This window comes from Fukomys damarensis, unplaced genomic scaffold, assembly GCF_012274545.1.
Source record: "Fukomys damarensis isolate Sample0158 unplaced genomic scaffold, DMR_v1.0_HiC HiC_scaffold_4, whole genome shotgun sequence".
Taxonomy (NCBI): Eukaryota; Metazoa; Chordata; class Mammalia; order Rodentia; family Bathyergidae; genus Fukomys; species Fukomys damarensis.
This window is the reverse complement of record NW_022900916.1, coordinates 53,603,901-53,628,222: the sequence shown is the minus strand read 5'-3', so window position 1 is coordinate 53,628,222 and position 24,322 is coordinate 53,603,901. Positions and strand designations below refer to the sequence as shown.

Sequence of the window (24,322 nt, the reverse complement as noted above, 5' to 3'; positions counted from 1 at the left end):
TGTCATTTTTACTATTGATACACATCATAAAATTATTTTTCATATAGGTTGTATCAATTTTTGCCCCACCAAAAATATTTGAGAGTGCTCTTCCCCTCAGATTTATTTAAAATTAAATATTACTGTTCATAAAAGAATTAATACAATAGACTGACAAGTCTACCTGTTTGAGCCAGGCATGGTGGTCCATGCTCATGATCCCAGCACTTTGGGAGAGGGAACCAAGTGAATCGTAAGCTCTAAACCAATCCGAGCTTCTTAGCAGCCAGAAAGACACTGTCTCAAGATAAATGTAGAAAAGGGCTGGAGATATAGCCTTCTTGAATGGCTGGCACTTGGGCAGCTGGTTGGTATACGGGAGCTTAACTGGAAATGTTTCCTACATCGACATGAAGTTATCTCATTAAGTGACTTAGTTTGCCTAATCTATGGTTCCTGGTAAACACTGGGTTTCCTTCTGGGAATTTAGAATTTTGTACATAGGTCTATGGCCGTACCACCCTGAACGCGCCCGATCTCGTCTGATCTCGGAGGCTAAGCAGGGGCGCACTTGGGTAGTACTTGGATGGGAGAATTTTGTACATACTAGGTAGAAGATGTCTGTAATCAGTCTCCAATAAAAACTTGGGGCGCTAAGTTTCTGAAGAGCTTGCCTATGAAATGCCATCTAATGTGTGTTGTTGCAACAACTATTTATTGGAGAAACTGAGTGTGTGGTGAGTAACTCCACAGGAGAAGACTCAGGAGCCTGGCATCTGGGTTCTTCTGCACTTCCCCATGCATGTGCTCCCTTTGCTGATTTCGCCTTATGTCCTTTAATTGTAGTAAGTTTTATCCAGGAGTGCAACCTTACGCTTAGGCTTACGAGCACTTCTGGCAAATTACTGAAAGTGTGTACTGTCTTAATGATTCTTGTGCAATTGTCAACTATTACATGTTAATTTGACAGGTAAAAATAGAATCTAAATTTTTGTTTCTATGATTTCAGATTAGCACAATTTTCTGTGATATTCTTCCATTGTTTGCTGGTATATATATTAAATAGTATAAACCTTTCTCTTAATGATTTGTGGATCTTCCTTGCATATTAAGGAAAGTAGTTCTTTATTATATCTATGTCATTTTGTTTTCAATTAGTTATCTGTGTGTGTGTGTGTGTATTGTGTATGTATATATAAATTTTCTCTCTGAACAAAATCTTTTTTAAAGAGATGATGTAATCAAATACATTAACTTTTTCTTATATGCTTACTGCAGTCTAAATTAGAGTAATTTTCCCAGTGTTAGTACTTTAAAAATTGTTTTCTTACAGTATGTTTTAAAAATGTATTTCTAAGTCTTGAACAAACCCAAGCTTTGGTATCACAAGTGACAAAGGGAATCAAACCTCTTCTTTCTGCTTCCTTCTTTTTTCCATCATTTGAGAAACCAATTTCCCCCAAACAAATTCATGAAGCTGTACCTTTTCCCCCAAAAGAGAAATGTTCCTCCATCAAAGACCACATATTTTAGAGTTTGGGGAATATTTCTCTAGGCCCTAGTCTGTTTGGTCTAGTCATTCACCAGCATAAAATTGCTATGATTATTATTTCTATTACCACAATATAATGCATATAATTATCTTATGAAGTTAGTCTTTCCTATTTTTATTTTTTCAATATTTTCCTGGTCCATCTTATATGTTTATTTTCATTAGTAAATTTTAAAGTCACAGTGTGAAGGCAATTGGGATATCTGCTAGTTATTCTGCAGTAGCATACATGAACTTTGGTACTTTCCCAAGTCTGGTATCAAGTGCAAAACTTATATGATTAGGGTTATTCAGGCCAAGGACGTACCTCAGTGGCACTGGTGCTTGCCTGGCAAGTGCAAACTCCTGAGTTCAATCCCCGATACCAGAAAAGAAAAGGATTATTTACATACTATTGTAAATGAGATATTTTTAATCTTTTGTTTTTTTATTATAATTTAAAATTTTTGTTTGTGTCTATGGAACATATTGCATTTTGTATATTATTTTCATACTCACATATTTTATTGACCCATTTTATTTATAATGTATTGAAAATTGATTCTCTTGAATTTTCTAGTACATGACTATAATATATGAAAAAAGTAATTTTGCTACTTCCAAATTTGCATTTTAAACTACATTAACTGATACATAACAATGTTTTGTTTGTTCATTTGTTTGTTTTTTTAGATAGGGTCTCACTGTGTAGTTGAGACTGACCTTGAACTCACTATATAGCTCAGGCTGGTCTCGAACTCACAGTGATCCTCCTGCCTCAGCCTCCCGAGTGCTGGGATTACAGGTGTGTGCCATCACACCCGGCTAATAATGTTAACTAAGTTGGAGATAATGTGTTGTCCTCTTATTTTTTCTAGTTAAAAAATTGCTACTAATATTTCACAATTGATCATTGTGAGAGCCTCCACATCGATGCTTCTTTGTCTACTTGTCTAAATTAAAAATTCAATTTATATCAGTTTTTCCATCAGTCATTATTTCAGTTTCTTCTAGCAAAATTGTAGCCTTGTGCAAGTTCAATCTGTGGGCAAAGCATTCCTTAATTTCTGGCCCTATCTTCAAGAACATTGGAATTTCATATATTAATCTTAGTATGTTTCCATATCCGTTATCTAGTTAAAGAATTAGTGAACTTATTATTCTCAAAGTGTTCTTTCTATGTCACTGACTTTTGTTATCATGAAATACGTTTCTACTTTTTGTTGCTGCCTATGTGACTTTCACTTGTTCTTGTTTACAACTTCATTTCCCTTTTGAGCTCTGCTATGTCACTTTAAAACTCATTTTATTTTGTCATCTCTTGTTTTGAGCTCAGAAACTACATCTGTTTTTTCCATTAAATTTATTGGTACATTTTAGGTATATAATATAGATACATTCATCATTGGGATCTTGTGCCTTTACATGCCAGGTCTTGGTTCTCATTTTCCCCCTTTATCCCTGCCCTCCCTTCACCCCTTCCACCCTTCCCTATTTACAGACTTTGTTTCCATGTTTTTCCTTTTCTCTTATTTTTTCTTTTCCCTTCTTTCCTTTCCCTTATCCTTCTTACTTCCCCTACTCCTTTAGACATTTTCTTCCTATTTAACAATAACAATTATACATTTTGATCTTTACATTTTTAGTCTTTCACACCAGAGAAAGTATTTGGTATTTACACGTGTGTCCTATTAATTTCACTTACGATTATGGCCTCAGTGTGCATTCATTTAGTTATAAATGTCTCTAGTTTCTCATTCTTTATGGCTGGGTAGTACTGCATCTTATTGAAAAAAAAAACAACACATCTTCTTTATCCAGTCTCCAGTTGATGAGCAACTGGGGTATTTCTAAGTTTTAGCTATTAAAAACTGTGCCACTATAAACAGGGGTGAGCATAAATCACCGTGATATGATACTTTTAATTCTTTTGAGAAGATACCCAGCAAAGAAATAGCTGGGTCAAATGGGACTTCTAATCTTAGTTGTTTGAGGTATCTCCATATTGATTTCCACAGTGGTTGCTCCAGTCTGCACTCCCACCAACAATGGAAAAGGGTGTTTCTCTCCCCACAACCCTGCCAGCATTTGTTATTGGTTAATTCACACAATAGCAGTCATTCTTTCTGGGGTGAGGTGAAATCTCAGGATTGTTCTCATCTGCATCTCTTGAATGAATGACCAGTTACGTTGAACATTTTTTCATATGTTTATTTGCTGCTTTTACTCCTCTGCCTGAGCTCGCTCTGTTTTCCTAGTGTAGGCATTCACTGCTATAAATTTCCCTCATACAAAGGCTGTCACTGTATCCCATAGATTCTTGTATGTTGTATTGACATTATTATTTATTTGTATAAACTGTCTAATTTCTTTTTTAATTTCCTCTGTGACCCTCTGATTGTTCAGGAGAGTGTTATTCAATTTCCATGTGTTTGTGAAGTTCCTGAGGTTTCCTTTGCTATTGACCTCCCATTTCATTGCACTGTGGTCTGATAATATACAGGATATAACTTCTATTTCTTTGCACTTAGTTAAACATATTCTATGAACTAGTATGTGGTCTATATGGAGAATGACCATGTATTCTGTAGTCCAAAAGAATGTATATTCTGATTTTGTGGGGTGGAACACTCTGCAGATATCTATTAAGTCCTTTTATTCAAAAGCTTGGTTCAGTTCTAGTATGTCATTGTTGATTTTTTTATGATGATCTGTGTATTTCTTACAGTGGGCTATTGAGGTCCCCCACTATAATTGTACTAATGCTTATTTGGTTTTTCATGTCCATTAATATTGTTTTGTATAGTTGGGGGCATTAATATTTGTTGCATATATATTTATGACTGTCATTTCTTCCTCTTGAATTGTTCCCTTTACAAGGATGCAGTGACCTTTGTCTCTCTTAATTAGTCTTGGTTTGAAATTTACTCTGTCTGCATGTAAGATAGCTATCCCTCCCTGCTTTTTTCTGTGTTTCTGTTGCAAGGAGAACTGTTTTCAATCCTTTTACTTTCAGTCATTGAGATTCTTTTTGAACTAGGTGCATTTATTGTATACAACATATTATTGGATTTTGCTTCTTAACCCATTCTCCCAGTCTATTTCTTTAGATTGGTGAATCGAGGCCATTAACATTGATGGTTATAACTGATATGTATTTATGATTTCCTTATCATCATGTTATTTTCCTGTTGTTGGCTCTTTTTAATTCCCCCCCTTTAATTTCTTGCATTGCCTGATGGATTTGCTCTGTTGGGCCTCATGAGCTATGATCTTCATTATCTTTTTCTAGGATATTGTTTACTATTCATGAAGTTTCTCAGGTTCTTTATCATGGAAGTATCTTATTTCCCCACCAATTTTGAAAGATAGTTTTGCAGTATACATCAGTCTAGGTTGAATGCTTTTTTGTTTTTTGTTTTTTTGTTTTGTTTTGTGTTTTTTTTTTTAGAGCTTGAAATACCTCCCTCCAGGCTTTCCTTGATTTGAAGGCTTGGGTTGAAAAGTCTGTTGTGATTCTGATGGGTTTTCCTTTGCATATGATTTGTTTCTTTTCTCTAAATACTTGCAGTGTTTTGTTTTTCTGTTGGGTTTCTGGGATCTTGATTATCATATGTCTAGGAATAGATTTTTTTTTATCATGGCTAGTTGGAGTCCTACATGCCTCACTTATCTATATGTCAAATTATTTCAGGCTTTGAGAAGTTTTCTGTCATTAATTCTGTGAACAGTTTTTTTTTTTTTTTTTTTTTGGTCATTTGTACTTTCTCCTGCTTTTTCATGGACTCCTCTCAGTCTTATATTATTCTTCTTTGTGTTATCTAGGAGCTGTTGGATTGATTTCTCATAGTCCTTTACTATTTTTAAGAGACCCCTCTTTTCATGGTCAATGACCACTCTCCTGTCTTCTATGTCTGATATTCTATTTCAGATTGGCTCAGACTGCTATGTAAACTTTCAATAGAGTTTTTAATCTCCTGGATAGCTGTTTGAATCTGTTTCTGGGCATTCATGGCTTCCATCATAGTCCTGAACTCCTGTTTTGTTTTTGTTTTTTCGGCTCTCTTCTAGAGTCTCTAATCATGTTTTTCATTCTGTTCATCTCTGTAGTTATCTGGGAAATTATTTCTGTTTTGAACTTTTCTAGAACCTCATTCATCCATTTTGTTACTTTCTGCGCTATCAGTTCAGGGTGTTAAGGTGATTGATTATCAGACTTTTCCACCTAGTTTCTCACAGAATTTGCCTTTGGTGATCTGGAAGTTTGTGTTAGTGTTTGCTTAAATGTCATCTCATTTCTATTTTTTTTTCATTGAGTTTATTGGTACTTTTTAGGTATAAGGTACAGTTATAGTCATCATTGGGATTCATTTCTATTTTTGTTGTTGGTACTGTCCTTAGTTTCTTTCCTGGGTTGATATAATTTAATATTGCTTATTGTAAGTATCTTTGTTACTTGTATTTAGAGACTTTATGGAATGATTGCTTCTCATAGGTGTCTTCCAGATATAGCTGGTCTTTTGGTTTTGAGTCTCTAATGACTCTGAAATAACTCATTTTCATTATACCAGGAAGGACAACTGATTAGATCAATCACAACCTTATTTCCAGATATAGCTGGTCTTTTGGTTTTGAGTCTCTAATGACTCTGAAATAACTCATTTTCATTATACCAGGAAGGACAACTGATTAGATCAATCACAACACCTTAGTCCAAGTGATACAATCAGCAATACAACAGCAACAGCTTAGAAAATGATAATTGTGGTAGTTATTAATCTATCACCTTTAACATTTGAATTATATCAAAATCGCAGACCACCCTAAAATATTTTATAATGAACAAACTCTTCAATATAGCAACTTCAGCCTTCAGAATGGGGGCTTAGAAAGTGTTGGGAAGGGAGGGATAGATATTTAGAAGGATAGGGAAAGGTTAGGAGTGAGGACAGAGGACACAGGAAGATCACACAAACTGTAGGATATTGAAGACCAGAGGAAAAGACCGAATGAAAGAACAAAGACAAGAGAAGTACAACCTAACAGCAATAGAGAAGTTATAACTGTATTCACTTTTCTTTGAAACTAATGACAACTGAGAGAAGGAAAAACAGAGAAGAAGAGAAAAAGGAAAAAGAAATCTGAATTAGGCAGGAATAGGAACAAACATGGAGATGAAGAATAATGTGGGACAGCAAGAGAGTGAGAGAGAGAGAAAGAAAAGAAAAAAGTAGAAAAAAGAAAGAAAAAATTGAAGAGTAGAAAAAATTAAATTAAAAATAATTTTAAAATTTAAAAATAAAAATGAAGGGTCTTCTTCAGAGTATGTCTCTGCTGTCATAATAGACAACATGGGCAGCAGTGTGCAGATCTAACTAAGTCAATTAGTCTCAGCAAGCCCGTAGCAGACCCCTGAGACTCAGGTTGATTTCTGGCTTCAAGACCAAAGTGAGCCCCCGACCTTCCACGGGGTTGAACTCTGCAAGGTTCTACTGCAGGTTCTAGCTGCCCCTCCCTTGAAGATAGTCCAGGTTGTGATGGGAGGTGCTGATTCCTCCAACTTACCAACTACAGTTGTCTGGTGTGCCTTAATTGCAGAGATTCTCTTCACTTTTCCAATTTTCATCAGGAAGCCTGAGAGAGGCCTCTTCCTGTTGTTCACTTCTGCTCTATCTTCTGGATCTCAGGACAGTGGCCCTTAGTATGCCCTGTGCTTCTGCAGTGTGTATCCAGACACTGGCACAGCCAGGAGGCCAGAGGCTGGGGTAGAGGGGTGGGAGGGAATGGCACTGGGGTGGTACTGCAGCTCAGCTCCACTCGGTTCAGCTCCTTACTAGTCCGTTTGCTGCTTGGAGGAACCAGAAAACTGTATTTCTTTAATAGCTCTGGTTTCCTAGAGAAATGTGTGCTGAACTTTTATGTCAACTCTTGGTCTAGGTAAGATTCTATTTACAAACCTGCCTACAAGTCACTGATAACCAGTATGCTCCTTCTGTAGGGTGAGATTCAGAATTCCTTTCCACTGTCAAAACATACTCCGTTTGCCTCTCAAGCTCATAGTCTTCAGTTGTCAATAGTGGCGGAGTGGGTTTCCTTGCTCAGTTCTGCCTAATCTACCACTTAGATTTAAACAGAACTCAATAATGTGCCCCCAGTCTTTTCCACTGATCCATCCTATGTCACCTCAGAAGGTGAGGCATCATTGGCTTGGCCCCTTAAAAAGATCAGGCTCTGCTCATAATGCCATAAAAGCTAATAAGACACAATATCCCTCCTGATTTCCTTCCTCAGGCAGATCTAATTTTAACCTTGAAAAATCTCTGGCATCAACTGTGGTTTGGGACTGTGACTGTCTTCGTTTTCACAAAAGAATCTCCTTTCATTCATGGTTTTCATTCTAATTGATTTCTGTCTGCTTGAAAACAGAAATCAGAACAGATCTACCATCTTTAATTTGAATATTTTAGCAATAATTCTTAAATTCTTTATTTGTCTATGAACAGTTTTTCAAGGATTCTTAGGTTTACCTAGCTAAAATCATTCAGTTACTGTAAAAGGATATTTTTGCCTTTATTTAATGATTCTTTTAGCTTCCTACATGATAAAAAATTTAAATTTGCTCATTAAATCCTTGATTTGTGGCCCTGTGCTTTGCTAATTCTACTGATTTTATTAGGTTCACTGATATCGTAATGTAATGTTTGAGCAAGATACAGTCAAAATAAAAGATTTTTTGTCACTTCTTCACTAGGACCTTAACCTTCTCAATCACACATATGATTATTCATATTAAAGATAAATATTAATAATCAAATATAATTGTTTATACTTTAGTAAATCAGAACATATTCATAACTGTCATTTTACTGGACTACTTAAACATGGCATTTCTAATGGGATATAACCTGATAATCTCCATGTTTTCAACTATGTTTCCTAATTCAAACAACTGGATGAGAATATTAGATTCTATGTAGAGATAAGTACCAACCGAATCACACTTTTAACTGAGTAGTCAACATGAAATTAAATGTCTCCTGCATTCTAAGCCAATGACAACAGAAGGCAAAGCAAGCTGCCTTGCAAGGCTCATTCAATTACTTGGTGGGAGGCAAGTAAATAATAAAACTGCAAGACTTTAAAAAAATAAAAAGGTCAGGAAATAACCAAAGATAGTTAGAAAAGAATAAGGACTTAATTGAGGATATATGTAATACCAAATCAGAGATACACACACACACAGACACACACACACACACACACACACACACACACACTCTGTTAAGGAGTGAGAAACCTAGAGGATAAAGACAGAAAAAAAACAGCCATTAACAAGACCAGGAAAGTTGGGAAGGCAACACTGGAATGGAGAAAGAGCAAATTACTGTCCAACCGAAATTAAAGATAATTGTACAAGTACAAAGAAGGGAAGGAGTAGCCAACACCCTAAAAATAGCAACTAGAACAATGCTATTATGAAAGGAAGCTATTGTCATAGATTAATCATTAATTTTTGTTTAGTCATTTATTTAAACTGTATCCTACTCCAAAGAGGCTTTTGAATATATTGCAAAATCCCTACATAGCAAAATCAGTAGACAAGAGAGAGGAATAGAGAGGGTGAGAAAGAAAATAAAGCTAGAGGAATGTATCAGTAAACAACATACCTAGTTAGGTTCTCAACAGCCAAAGTAAACAGAAAAATGTGCTATTACAAGATTTCCAGAAGCCATAAGTAAAACAATCCAGCTGTTCACCAGAAGCATATGGGTTGAAACTTCAGTGAAATTTATCTTACACTTTTAATCAAGAGAAGAGACTGCATGATAAAGTATATGACACTTTCAATGTCATTTCTACAATAAATGTAATATAAAATTCTGAGTAATGATCATATAATTTCTTCAGTTCAGTCCAGATCATAACTTCTTAAATATTTCAGAAGAGACAATTATGCAAGTAATTGACATAAGCCACTCCCAGATGGCCTGGATTATCCAAGAGCAAAATTTAGAAGGTCCAAAGAACATCGTATCCTTTGGATAATCCTCAATGAATATTATTTTCACAACAAATACATCATACATGAGGTAGTCTTTTATAACGCAGTCATTATGTACCCAAAGATAATTGGTTAAATAATTTCCACCTAGGAAATGCAGCCAATTAATTATGTTTTCTAAGCCAGGCCGCTTATGATTAAATACCCTCTGCTTACCTTAGTTTCTGGTGGCTCCTGTCTTCTTCTCTAGAGAGTTACTCCATGATATAAAATGTACAAGAGAATTATTCTTAGGTATAGCTCCCTAGGTTGTTGTTTAGAGCATATTTTGTTTATAAGGTAATTCTGAAAATACTATAAAATTGGAGAGATTACAAGTGTGCTTTATTCTATTTACTTGCTAAAATAAGTATCTGAATTCAAAATCCCAATACTTCTGCCTCTAAGTAATGTGTTCTTGTTTGTTTGTCTTTGTTTTCTGTCATTGTAGGGAGAAACAGCAGCACTGATCTAAAGGAACAGTATCTTCTCGTGGGGAATTTTCCAGCATTAGACTTTGAAATATTTAAATAAACTTAAGAAAAGTGTGCTAAATAGAAGCATCCAGAATCCCACAAAACTCAAAAGCTTTCAATTTGAGGATATGTTGTACTAGGTTTTAATATTTAATTTAATTTAGTATTAAACAGTGTTGTTCATAAAATAATTAATGCACCAGACTGAGACTCCTACCCTTACAGAGCCTGCTTGTGCTAGGTGTGGTGGTATGTTCCTGCAGTCTGGGAGGGTGAGGACGGAGGATCGCAATCTTGAGGGAAGTCTGGGCATCTTAGTGACTTAGGGAGATCTTGTCTGAAAGTAAAATATATAACAAAGGGGCATGGGTGGGGTTGTAGCTCAGTGTGAAAGCATTTCCCAGGTTTGAGGCAGGAGTTAGTACAGTAGTGTCTCAAGTATGCATGGTCTAGACAGACTTGTCAGTGTAAATAAACCTTACCTCAAATCAGCAACTTTTCCCGTCTTGTTAATACACATAACCTCCCTGGTCTGATATCCAATCTGGATGTCCCAGTATTTGTTTTCCTGTCTGTTCTGTCTGTTTCTATTTCTCTTTTTCTTGATAAGTTCCCGGGCTTCTGGGTCCTTGACTCCTTTGCCTCTGTCCTTTTCCCGATCTTTATTTTTGCCCCGCCTCCTGGCTTGTCTGGCTGGTCTCAGGTGAGGCAGGGAGCACGTGCTCCAGGGCGCCACCTGGAGGCTATACATGCTCTCCTCGGCCTCGCACGGACCGGACTGGCACACCTGGAACTCTGTCAGATTGGGGCAGCCGGAGCCTCCGAACTGGGGCGGCGCCACCACGTGCCGTGTGCGGTGCTGGAGCCCGCTGCCGCAGGTCTTGGAGCACTCGGACCACGGGGAAAACTCTGACACGATGCAGTCCTGCTGGCAAGGAATGAGGCAAGCTTGCTCCAGGAGGGGCTTGGGCTCAAAGTACTCGCAGATGGTGTCGTCGGCCGGTAGGTCTTTGTCTTTCTGGATGCACGCGATCTCCCTCACCTGAATGCCTTCTTCCCCCTTCGTGCACTCCAGGGGTTTCTCCAGGCTTTTTGAAATCACTGGCTGGCACTGGTTCCAGGGCCCTAGTCTCCAGTCGTACAACTTTTTGTGCCAGTCGCACACTTTGAAACAATTCTGCTGGTTATTAGGCCTCCCGACCTGTTTGCAGTTGGTGTGCAACGTGGTCCAGCCCTCCACATGCGCGCACCACACAGCCCGGGTCTGGATGCCTCCAGGGCCACACTCCTCTCCCATGCACCGGCCCCACGGACCTGCGAATGACACAAGAGTTAGCAGAGCTACCACAAGGAAAGGACAGGCGACTTCACCTTCCTGAAAGGCATCTGAGACCTAGTGAGGAACTTCCCTGAAGTGCCACTCTAAGAGAGTGTCAGGAAGTAATGATCTTCGCTCGATATTTTTACAAAAGGAGAACTGTATCACGGTGTCTATATACAGTAACTGCTGGGGCCATTTCCCTTTGGATGCTTTGGGGATTAGTAAAAGTTTGCTATCATTTCTTTCCTGTGTTTTATAGAGTCAGAAATCCTTGTTCATAAAGGACATTGGAAATTAATCACAGTGAAAACCCATTACTTCTGCCTCACACTTATCAATTTCATTTTAGTAACTGGCAAAGAAAACAGCCCCTCGTGACAGGTGACTTCTCCTCCGGCCTTTTCTTGAGCAATCATCTGTTGTGTAGAACATGCCCTCCTTCCCCTCATTTTTTATTGTTCTGTAACCTGTGATGGCAAAGGTCTCATAGACGTATATTGTGTGTGCTGATGGAGTCTAGGGACCAAAGCCGAAAAGTGAAAATCTTCATTTAAGCACATTCTGCTTTTAAATTTTCCAAAAAATTAATTTTTTCTCATTTTCCCCATTGAGGCACAGAGACAACTAAGGAATTTAAATTCAGAACATTTTGTTGAGAAGTTATTTGGGGCTTACTCAACATATTCATTTTCTAAATTTGAACTATTTCATGTTATAGTGTTGTTTCATGGAATAGTAAAGTCAACGGTTTTCATATGATAGTTAACCACGGAACTCTTTAGAACAGAAGAGAGAACTTATATTTGCCGTATTACTTACTTTTCTAAGTAGATGGTATGATTTTGAACACTTTAACAAACTGAGAATTATATTTTAGAGTTGTGAAGAAGCTACACGATTTTCTAAGCGTGTTCCACGGATCTGAGGAATTTGGTACCTGAGACTGGCTTCCACAGGTCTTAGGGAAGAGAGAGGAGAGGTGGTGCTTTCTAGGGTCCTTTTCTTCCTCACCACATGTGCTGCTGCCTTCCTCCTTCATTATTGATTCTATTCTCATAACTCTATTTTTTTTATTCATAAGGAGCTTACGCATAAAATTTTGGCTCCAGAAGCTAAGAAAAACAGGAGACAGTGAAGGAGAGCTGATTTGCCAAGTTCATATCTTGAATAAATAACAGAATTATTCTAGAGTTTAGGTCAATTCTTTCAGACTTATAATATAGCCTAGATTTTAGAGCTTAAGGTTTAGATATTTTCTACTGTGCACAACAGTATTAGTCTATACAGAATTAAAATGAAAAATGTTTTATACCATTTGGATCTTATTTACACTTGTTCTTCACACTAGAGAAACTGTATAATTAACATTGTGAGATAGGAAGAAAAGGGCTAAAGGTCTGGAGGAAGTGGGAAGGGTAGGGGAAAGGAAATAAGGGAAAAGAAAAAATATAAGAAAATGAGAAAATGGAAATAAAGTTTTTGTAAATAGGGAGGGGAGGAGGGGGTGAAGGGAGGGCAGGGGAAAAAATGAGAACCAAGACCTGTCATGTAAAGGTATAAGATCCCAATGATGAATGTAAGTGTACTGTGTACCTAAAAATGTACCAGTAAACTCAATGAGAAATAAAGTTTCCATCCAAGAAACCTCAAAAGAATGAAAAGTGGGTAATTTAAAAGTTTAACAAGAAGTAAATATAAATTTTGATTATGTTATGTTCCTTACAAATGGTATGATCAAGTTGTAGATAGAAAAGAGAACTATTGCAAAGATTGCACTAACTAATAATTTTTGCATTGAAAACAAGTATTGGATATTTGGCATTCTCACATTATTGCATTAAAAAGTTTATCTGTAAAGAATTACAGAATAAGGAATTTATAATACATTTAGGGAAACAGTCTTTTTAGAGTGTTGATATCAATGCTTTATAAGCCTGTAAGAGCCAGTGGGTTTGTTGCATCTATCAGTATATAGCTGATGTTATCTTAATATTATTTTTATTTTGTCAAAGAAAAATACATATATTAAAAAACTAGTAATTCTTTCTTAGAGAATTGCTAAGCATTCAATTCTGAAATTACAAAATTTAAGATGCTTCTCAATAAAATATATCTATTAATTTCCATAAAGATAAGAATTAATTCCATACATACATCTTCAATATTTATTTCATTTCCCTCCTGTCTTTGAACAAATTAATGATCCTAATCTTTCACCCTAAACACAGTATACAAAGACGTATTTAAATTAAACTCTCAAGTTAGGAGCACAGTACCTACCATTACATCTGAATTTCAAAATATATTATCTGTTTTATACTAACCCAGAGTCTAAATCCCAAATGCAATTTAAAAATTTTAATATGTTATTGTTTTTCATTGTTGAAATTAACTATGCAATGAGACTGATATAAACAGATAGGAGCTATGCTATCATTTAAGTCTAAAATGTCTCCAAAAGCCCTCACAAGTTCAGAGGAGGGACTTCTGGAAATCTGCTGGATCAGGTGGCCACAGATCAATTGTTTGATAAGTTCATCGCTGAATGTGCTGTTAGGCCCGGGGCCCCGTGGGGAGAAGTGTGTCACGGTGGCTGTGACCGAGGAAAATGTATTTTGGTCTCCTGCTTGCCCTCCCTTCTCTCACTAGTTCCTGGCTGCTGGGGGTTGTGTAGTTTGGCTTTACTGTGCCTTTCACACCATTGTGTGTCTGCCGCTGCACCCTCTGAAAATGTGATCCAAATTGAAGCTGTTCTCTTTTTAGTTGTTGCTTTCAGGTGTTTAACTGGAGAGAAGAGAAAGTGACTAATACAGGCTACTAGAAGTTAGTCTTTTATGCTCAAAATAATGACGAAGAATTTTATATCAAATGTGCACTGAAAAATACTTAATTGTACATGTTATTATAACTGTGTTCCATTAATTAAAAAAATGAATACTTTCTTATTGAAATCAGAAAATATAAATGTGAATTGATTTCAAGTCTGTATGTTAATGTAGCACAAGGAAAACATTCACACCTCAAATTTTCTTTCTTAAAAAATCTTAAGTAGGACACTGAACTATAAAATACTAGCTAATTTTTACATTTAAAAATTAACCTGGACAGTAAATGGACTGCTGAAGATGCCAAACTTATACGTAAAATTTTAGCATAACTCCAGGCCTTGAAATTTCTTCTAAAATAAATATGAAAGCCATAGATTTAGCTCAGTGGTACCATGCCTGCCTCACAAATGCAAGGTCCTGAGTTTTATCCCCAGTGCCAAAAATAAATAAATAAATAGAGTATGAATGCTGATTTCCTGGAAAATGACCAATAGTCACTGCTATCATATGAGAGAGAGACGAGAGAGAGAGAGAGAGAGAGAGAGAGAGAGAGAGAGAGAGAGAGAGTTCTCTTTAGCTCCCCATCAGAATTCTCTGCATACTTCTCACACCATGCACAATCACAATGAGCCTGTTTGTCAGTTTGGTCTATCTCTGTGGCTCCATGAGAAGAGTTGTGGCCTACCTTCTGCAACAATGGTAAGCCATACACTTAAAATGAGCTCAGTAATATTGACCAAGTAAAAGAGTGAAATAAGAAGCCAAATCAAGAGAATAATTCCAATTACATTTTGGTTCAACAGTGATGCCCATCTTACAGTCAAATTGATAAAGACCAAAGATGCCACTTCAGCATATCATTGATCATCTAGGATTTGATTTATCATGTGAGGTAAGTCTAGTAACATATTTTATTAATATAAAATACGGATATATATTAAATTATAATTAAAAACCCACAATGTAATTAATTTCTAATTTTTCTATTACTTGTTTTAATATTATTATATTTTTGGGAAACTATCCACATTTGACATCACTTGTAAAGATTAGAGACTATCATTGGTGTCAACAGTTTTTTTACTAGAATATTCTTTGCCTTCTAAATAATCTGATAATCCCATTTTCAGAACTTTTTTTTTTAATACCAGATATTAAACCTTGCACTTGCGAGGCAGGCAGCAGAACTCCTGAGCTAAATCCCCTAGAAATAATTCTCAACAACAGATAGAATATTTTCCTGAAAATGTGAAAATGCTTTAAAAATTAAAGAAAAATTTAACAAAAGTTTAATAATGCTGTTATCTTCCTTGCAAAATTATAGACTAAGTGTTCTTTTCCAACTTTGTTAAGAATAAGAATATACTTCCTAATGGTCACAGGGAAAGTTTTTATTCTCTAATTTTGGGAAGCTACATTTTCCCAACTACAGTCATTGAACACTTATATTTCTTTTAATTATTAACAATCTTTCTTTTCTTTCTTTTGGGGGGGGTTCCGGGGATCCAACTCAGGACCTTGCACTTGCGAGGCAGGGGTGGTGCCACTGAGCTAAATCCCCAGCTCTATTTTTCACAATCTTGATGCTAGCATAGAGACTGGTTAGTTGATGATAGCTTTCTAAAAAACTGATTTTAAAATTACCATTTGACATATAAAATATTGATAAGACATAGTCTACATTTCAATTCATTGGAACAGATAACTTATTCTGTTTCTCATCAGATAGCAAGGTATAGCACACAGTGTGTGTGCGTGCATGCGTATGTGTGCAGTTTTGATTAAAGTTACACTTATAAAAAACTTTGCATTTTCGTTAATTTAATGAAAAAATTGTTACACTCCAGGTTTTAAATGTGTATTTTAATTTTCCTGGCTAACTTTTTGGCAAATTTCCTCAAATTACTTTGTTTGCTATAGAAAGAAGCTAGTTTGCAGATCCCAACATCCAAGGCATCGAGAGGTTGATGTCAATACCACAGGAAGGACAAGACTGAGTTCAAGAAAACTTCTGCACTATTTTTACACGCTAATACTGAGTAAGAATTTTAAAGAGCATTTACAAAACTAGGAAGAACATATATTATAAATTGAAATACACTAAAATTCCATTGGGACAACATTATCACAGATTGTTATTAAGTAGCTCCTCATATCATACACTGTCGGATTTATTTTATTACAAGTGCATTGTTTATTTTGAGAACAAGAATGTAACATATCCAAAGAAAAGTCCACAAAGATCTATAAAAATACCTACTCACACTAAAGAAAAAGAATAAAATGCATGAAGGTACTTATGAAAGCAAATGTTGCAATGTAATCATGACTGAACCTAAAAAGAACTCATCTGCCTTGCAGGCTTTAACTGCTGTCTTATCTTTCAGCTGCACCTTGGGTACAGCACGTGTGTCTAATTAACTGATTTCTTGAACTATCAACTGCTCACTGCAGTATACTTGATGAAAGGCTGTCTACTTCTGCCCTCCAACCAGTCTTGAAATAATCACACACTGAAGAGCAGGGAGACCCCATCTAAAATTGCTCCTGAAAACTAAGGACTGTTATCCCAATTAGCTACCATGTTTCAAGGAGGGCAAATGCTTTAAAACACAAGTTGAAAACACAACGTGTAAGCTCTATTGAGAGAAATACTCTCCCAAGTATAATGAGAGCATGTGATATTTTAAATCAAACACCTCTGCAGAAATGTTACAATTCAGACCTATATCTTCTAGAGCTGAGAAAGAGAAATTGGTAATAGAAATACAGATGGGGGCATAGAGGTTTTGTTTTTAACCAAAACAGCAAGAATTTCCATTGTTTTGGAACTTGCTTCATTCTTCTTGTTCATGATTATTTAAAAGGAACTTGCAATCTAACTGCACAAAATGAAGGGTAGGCAGATTTTTCCTTAAGGTCTTGGATAATATCCCCTTATAAATGGAAATATATTCCTGTGTATGTATTTGTAGGACTGTGTTTATTCAATATCATGCAAAATGTTTCTCGAATGTGGGTCAATAAATATGTGTGGAACATTCAGCTTGACAGATTTTATGTAAATCTAGAAAGAACACTGGATGTCTTATTCAACTAAAAAGAAGTTAAAGCAACTGTTTATGTACTCCAAATATTTACGTAATTGATAGACTCATAATACAAATATTTTCACATGGAATCAATGTAAAATTATGCGAAATTGTGACAAAACTTTAAATTAATATTACTTAGCTTATTTTTATTGGTTAGCATTTTAAATAGGATTCTTACTAACTTTCAAAAAATGTTGATAAAATGATGAATGTATTTTTATTCTTCCTGAAGAGAATTTTATAATGCACCTATTCTCTCCATGTCATTCAAAACTCCCTCTTTATTTCAGTCTAAAAAAGGTAGATTTTCAAATGTAAAATTAGTATTTTACCTACCATATTCAACACTGGCTTCCAAGACTGTTTTTTTATATGTCAAGTACAGGAGAACAATAAAAGGTTGAGTCTGTAAAGGCCACATTATTGACAGGTGGCCAGGAACAGTTCTAAAGAGTCTTTTGAAAGATAAGCAGTATAAAAGAATCATGAGAAAATTATACAAATTACTTTCTGTCCTAAACTCTCAAATGAGCCAGTTCCCTGTTTGACTAAATATATTCATATCCTTCAAACCAGATAATGTATTTTCGCCTCCTGGATTTGCTACAGAACAGCACGTCCCACTTTACAACCAAGATCAAGCTTAGTCATATACTAAATTCTAGCTCTTGTATGTTACACAATGCCATATTTTAAATTTCACAATTAACTAAAAATCTGTTATTATGCAAGTAAATCGGTATAAAATTAGAAATTACTGTTAAATAATAGGGGAAAGATCTCATAAATCCCATAAACCAGAAGTAATTAGTATTTCTTTCTGTTTTGATGCCATCCTACTAGGCAACTAAAATGTATCTAAATGAACTTAAAGTAAGCTTTTTTACTTCACAGTAATCTACAAAATAAGTATATTGATACATACAGATTAACCTGCTAGACAGTTAATTCATCTCCTTTGCTCTTTATATTTTTACATTGAGATGAACATATGGTCGCATAATACTTTGTTCTATTGTTTTACCATACTTTATTTAAATATTATTGTATTTGTAGACACAAATCTTTTTAATGGTTTCCAGTATTATAAAGAAGGGCATAATATACGTCTGTTGTGGTATGCGATCAGATAACTTCACTAAAGGCTTTGCAAAATTTCAAGGTATTGATACACAAAGTACTCTGAAAGTGCCCACCAAAATATACCAGTTTTCCTTTCTGGCAGCAATTTATGAGCACATTCTTCCTTTCTTTGATATCTGGAAACTCTGTTTCTCCATAGCTAGAGTCCTACTGGGAGAATCCAGTGTGCTTGCTTTCTTTGATGGTCCATCTATCCATTCATTATTTTGACTCAAAACACAATCTTTATTCCTTTAATTCCAGTCTTTTGTGTATGATGATCTCCAGAAAGACTGCACCACTTCTGTAGAACTGATAATATCCTTGTCTATATTCAGCACTGAAGTATAATTTTGCACTCTTCTTATCATGTCAAATGGGTAAAAATGCTGTGGGTAAAAAAATACATGGGCTCTAGCTGTCCCACAGACTGTTAATCTAAATGCCTACCATACGATGACACTCAAACTTACACTGCTTAAGTATGAATATGTACTTTGACTACTAGATCCCTCTGTAAATATTTGTGAATATACAAACAATAAATTATGAATACATACTGACCTAATATATGTTAAATTTTCTTTTTAAAGAAAAAACGAAAGAAGAGCTCATAGCTTCTTTGACTTGGATTTTAATTTAATTTAACTTTAATTTAAAATATAACTCTCAAATGACAAATCTTTTTGGTGGATAAGAAGAGATCATTGGAAGTCAAGCTGAGCTTTCATCTTCAATAAGTAATTAAACTTTAATATGAAATCATGTGAGTATCAAATTAAATCTTCAAAATTAGAATGAGCCCTATAAATCTGATGAGAAAATGAGTGAGAAATCACTGACAAGACAGCAGACTTTACAGTAGCTAATACAATAATTTATTTTAAGACCTGCCATATGTGATCTTTCTTGAAAAAAATTACTTAGCCTCTTTGAGCCCTGGCTTCTATATTTGTAAAATATAATATAATATGAACCGTGTAATTAACCCCATCATCTCATTACATGTGCTCAGTATCAGTAGTATGGGAAATATTGATGATAAGGTTGTGAAAGGCATTTCTCAAGATTCACAGTTTTATGTGACACTTTGGAAACCTGCCTGCATCAGTATTAACTTAGTTTATACTCATTAAAGTGAATAACTGAGGTGAATCGTTTGACAATTTTGAAACTTTTAAATACATGCTGCTTAATTGATTTCTCAAAGAAATTAGCTAAAGTCTATACCTCATCACTACATCCTGAGTAGCACTGATCATCAAACATTTTGTTGATGTATACACACACCTACAAACCCACTGTTGTCAGAATTGAATTTTCGTTGCGTATGACTGAACAGTTCTCTTCTACAAATTATTTGCTCAGCTAATTTCTATATTTTCCAACAGTCTCATGGGCTTAACTTTTCATCACAATATATTATTTATTTGATGTTTTAATATTTTAATTAAAATATATTGTCTCTATGTTATTTTTGTTTATCATATATGACATTTTTAAATGAAAGAGTTTTTACTGCCACAATCTTATATTTTATTCATTTTTTTACACTTCAAATTTCCAAATACAGAAATTCACAAAAACACATTAAAAGTTTAATCTTTTAAGAGATTCATTCAAATATATATGGCATTTTTGAGGAATTTATTTTGACCATGCTAAAATGGACACTTCTGAGCATTTTATTTTCTATATAGATATACAATTTTACTGAGAATATTCAAGTGTGTGATTTAAAAGTAACTCTACGTTAAGACATGGCAATGAGAGGGTCCTTACCTATAGCATTGCTAGATTACATTGCTATATTTTATTTTGTTGCATTTTATTATATATTTAATATTTATTATTTTACTTATCAACTGTATAGTGTACACTTTGCTTTCACATATGTGATCACATTTTATGTTTCTGTCAAGTACTAGATTCAAAGAACAAAGACCATGTTATTCTACCTAATAGATTTAATGTGATAGATCAGGGGGAAATGTAAAGTCATCAACCCCTCAAATAAAATATTTCTAATGTTGCCCTGGATGCAATTAAACATAAAAAAGAAAAGTCATGTTATCAGTATTTGAGTAGCGCAACCCAAAAAGAGAAGTAACTGCATCATAATGAAGAGCCCCCAGTTTTTGAAAAAGGTATCATTTCAATAAGGGGACACCAAAATAAATATGTTAGAGAAAAATATTTGAAATGATGGATTGGTAAATCTGTGTTTCCCTCCAAACTCAAACGTACCTGAAAAAACGGAGCTTCCTAGAACTTTGTCTACAAAGCAAGAGAATGTAAAACTAACAGTGCTAGTAAATATTTAAATTAAAAATATCTACTTCGGCAGTTGTAGTGTAACTCTATAAAACAATGAAGTCACTTTTCTCCATCCCCCAAACAACTACAATCAAAATAACAAAAGGAAAACTTGATAGTTACATGTGACTGACAGCAGGATATTTATGAAATATGACAGACTTTATTGATCATATAAAATGTTAGACCAACAGATTAGAAGATATGCTAAATCATTAGTGTATACTTCTTTTGAGAGGTGTAGCAACAACAAATCTAGTAAATGGAGCACTGACAACTGTATAACAATTCCCTAAAAAATGTAGAATTCACAAAATTTTCTAACCATATTAAAAAAGAGATCTTCAGTTATAATTACCTCAGAGTGAGTTACATTTACATATTTATCAGTCTGATGTAACACAATCAAGTCAAGTCAATTGGGTCTAAAGAGTCCAGTTGTAATTGCCACTCTGCACCAGCAAACAATGTAGAAAATAGTATGCAAAAATTTCAAATGGCAAATCAACGTAAAAGCATGCTTTCTTTTCCTCAAGTACTCTAAAATTAGAACCTTAAACAAAGGTGTGAATGAACATATCTTATTTTAGAAGGACTTTCGTAGAGTGTGGCTGAGGCAAAAAGGGAGTGAAAAAGGGAAGCGGCTCAAAGGAAAGCCAATATGAATGTATATGATCAATTTGTTTACTGCTATAAATAATTGGTTTTGACTCGATGGGACCTTCTAAGAAGCTTCATGAGAAGCTCTTCAGAACATTCATTTGACAGGACAGAGGGAATTCCATTACTTCTTTGAATCCTGATTCTTACTGTTCAAATTCACTTGAAATAGCACAAGAGGTTCCAGATACAGCCAACTCACTATCTAGATACAGTAATTCTGTCAGTTAAGTTTAATGATTCACAAACACACTTTCAAATGATGACTAGCTTAGTTCCTGCAATTATAAAACACTTCAAGTACAGGTTTTCCCTCTGGAGCTAGAGCTTAAGAATTGAAGTTCTTAGGAAAGGTTTGCTGCCATAACCCAAAAAAATCTAATATATGGGAGTGTCGAGGTCGAACTGCCAGTAGGCAGAAGCTGAAAGGACAACGAGAGGTTTGTTAGTAAAAGCTACAGGTTCTTAGACCAGATTATTAAAACCAATTTAATGGCCCAAATGTAGCTCCTCATAAGGACTTACAGGAAGTGGATGTTACTGGAAAATACTGTTACCTGTAGTAATGTGGAAAGTATAAATTATACCTAATTAATTTGCTAATCTAGATAAGTCTTCCACACAGTGTTGCGAGTGACAGTTGGGCTTTCTTTTTAGTTTAACTCTTCCTGTTCTCCAAAATCAAATGGTAGGATGTCATGAATACAGTGGACCAGTGTTATGTTCTGGTGAATGCCAAGACATTCAAGGTCCCTGACAACTGTATCTTCACAATGGCAGATGTATTAATGTGGCTGTGGGGTCAGGGAGTAAATAGGTACTGCTGTAAAAACAAAAGTTCTTAATCTTTCTTACTAATGGGTATGGAGAAAAACACAGTTGTTAGATTAGTATCTTCATGCTAAGTGCTAAAGGCTGTGCTGATGTGTTGTAGTTTAGAAAATACATCTTTCATAAAAGCTGCAATTGAGCCTAAATTCATAGTAGCTTACAGTCATTGTGTATCATTCACCCAGGTTAGTCCTGCCTTTTGCAGAGACAACACAAGTCAGCTGACCAGGAGCATGAAGCAGATCACCACTCTTGAATCATTAGAATTTTCTATGTACTGCTAATTTCTGAAAATTTTCTAAGGATGTTGCGTTAGATTTAAATACAGAGTGTTTGATTTCTTAACTAAATTACTCAGAGGAGAAATTTAGTAATTCTCAGTAGGAAGCGCTTATATTTCAGCCCAGCAGATGAGAAAACAAAGTATTTATTCACTTTCTCCTATTAATCGAGAATGTGCCTATGATCACTAGGGTTAATCCCTCACAACTTGAAGAGGTTCGTGTATGAGCACTGAGTGATTTCCTTGGGACTTCTTGCACTTTAATGCCAGAAAATGCCTGAAAAAATAGCCTTCAATGTAGTAGCTGCAATCACTTCACACCTGTTTGAAGCCACAGAAGGGAATCTAGTTGGAAATTGAGCCAAGAGGATCTGAGATGGCACATGACTAACTAGTGATAGGAGTGTTTGTTTTTTCTTATAAAATGCCAAACTAAGTATTTTTAAGAACTAACAAAATTTATAGTTGAAATTGTTAAAAGCTGAATATCCCTGCATTTTATCAAATCTGCTAAGTCATTGAACACATACTTAGCACTCTTCGACAATGAGCTGGGTGCTATGATTTAAAAAAATACATTTGTATTAAAATAAGAAATCTCTGAAAGGTGAAAAAATTCAATGCCTTGCAATGGACAAGTGAAGAAATAGAATATGATAGAACCACAGTGGAGTAAATTTAGCTTTACAAAGAAAGGACATTCAGATATTCTGGCACGGGTGAGCCTCGGAACCTTAAGTAACATGAGCCACACACATGGGGACAAATATCGCACGACCCTGTTTATATCAATTACCCCAAATTCACAGAGAGGGAAAGTAGAATGATGTTTAGAGTTGAAGCGCAGGGGAATGTGGGGAGTTACTGGGTGATCTGCACAGTTTCAGCTCAGTTTGAGATGAGGATAAAATTCTGAAGATGGTTACACAATAATGTGAACTTATTTAATGCCTCTGAATTGTTCCCTTAAAACACAATTAAAAAGGTAAATTTACTGTCATGTATATTTTACATATAGTTTAACTATATTTGTATCTAATCACAAAAATATTAACCAACATATTTTATATTCGTATATGTAATTCTTTAAAACTTCTGGATATAATAACATAGTTTCATGGTCCTAGGGAGTTACCACCAAGTTGAAAGCTATAGAGAACTCTTAAATCCCTTAAACCTAAGGCAATTTATTTGAGATAGTCAAGTGAAAAATGACAGGCCAAATATAATAAACTTTTTCTCATCTTATTAAATTCAAAAAGAAGGAAAGAGTTACTCAAAAATGCTACCATTATCATCATTCTAATTCATAGTATATTATGGAGGTTATCAGAAATGATATATTTTAAGTTCATCTTCAGATGATGTTACATTGTTAGTTGTGTACCTGAAGAATTCCAATTTAGTTTTAGCCAATAATTTAACATCTTCATGAATTCAATATAACAATGAAGTAAAATTATTAACTCTAGATTTTTATGATGTTTTCTTCTTACATCTAGAAACACATTTCATTGCTTGATTTTTTTTTAGGATATTTTCTCCATATGTCTGCATGGCTGTTCCTTTTTATTTTTGATCAAACTCATTTGTAGGTATAGGTTAAATTTTAGTACTCTCTTGTATATAATAAGCTCCTCCTATAAAGCAGATCAAAGTAAAATTTCCCCTAGTTATATAACAATTAATGAGGCTAAGGAGGATGGATGAGAGAAGAATTAACTTCTTCCTTCTGGCACTGGGGTAGGACTGGCTTCATTGCCAAGGATTACTAAATATAAGAATAGATTTAGTAGCTTCTTAAAGAGCTACTGAAGTACACCTGGACCACTGAGATAT

At 35.1% G+C, this 24,322-nt stretch overlaps 1 protein-coding gene across 1 annotated transcript in view; it reads right to left on the bottom strand.

Moving 5' to 3' along the window:
• Thsd7a (thrombospondin type 1 domain containing 7A) overlaps positions 1–24,322 on the bottom strand; it is a 601,821-nt gene that overhangs the window by 224,543 nt on the left and 352,956 nt on the right. The window contains exon 2 of the mRNA XM_019205461.2: positions 10,510–11,341. Coding sequence (XP_019061006.1) covers positions 10,510–11,341 — 832 coding nt within the window. The remainder of the gene's footprint in view (positions 1–10,509; positions 11,342–24,322) is intronic.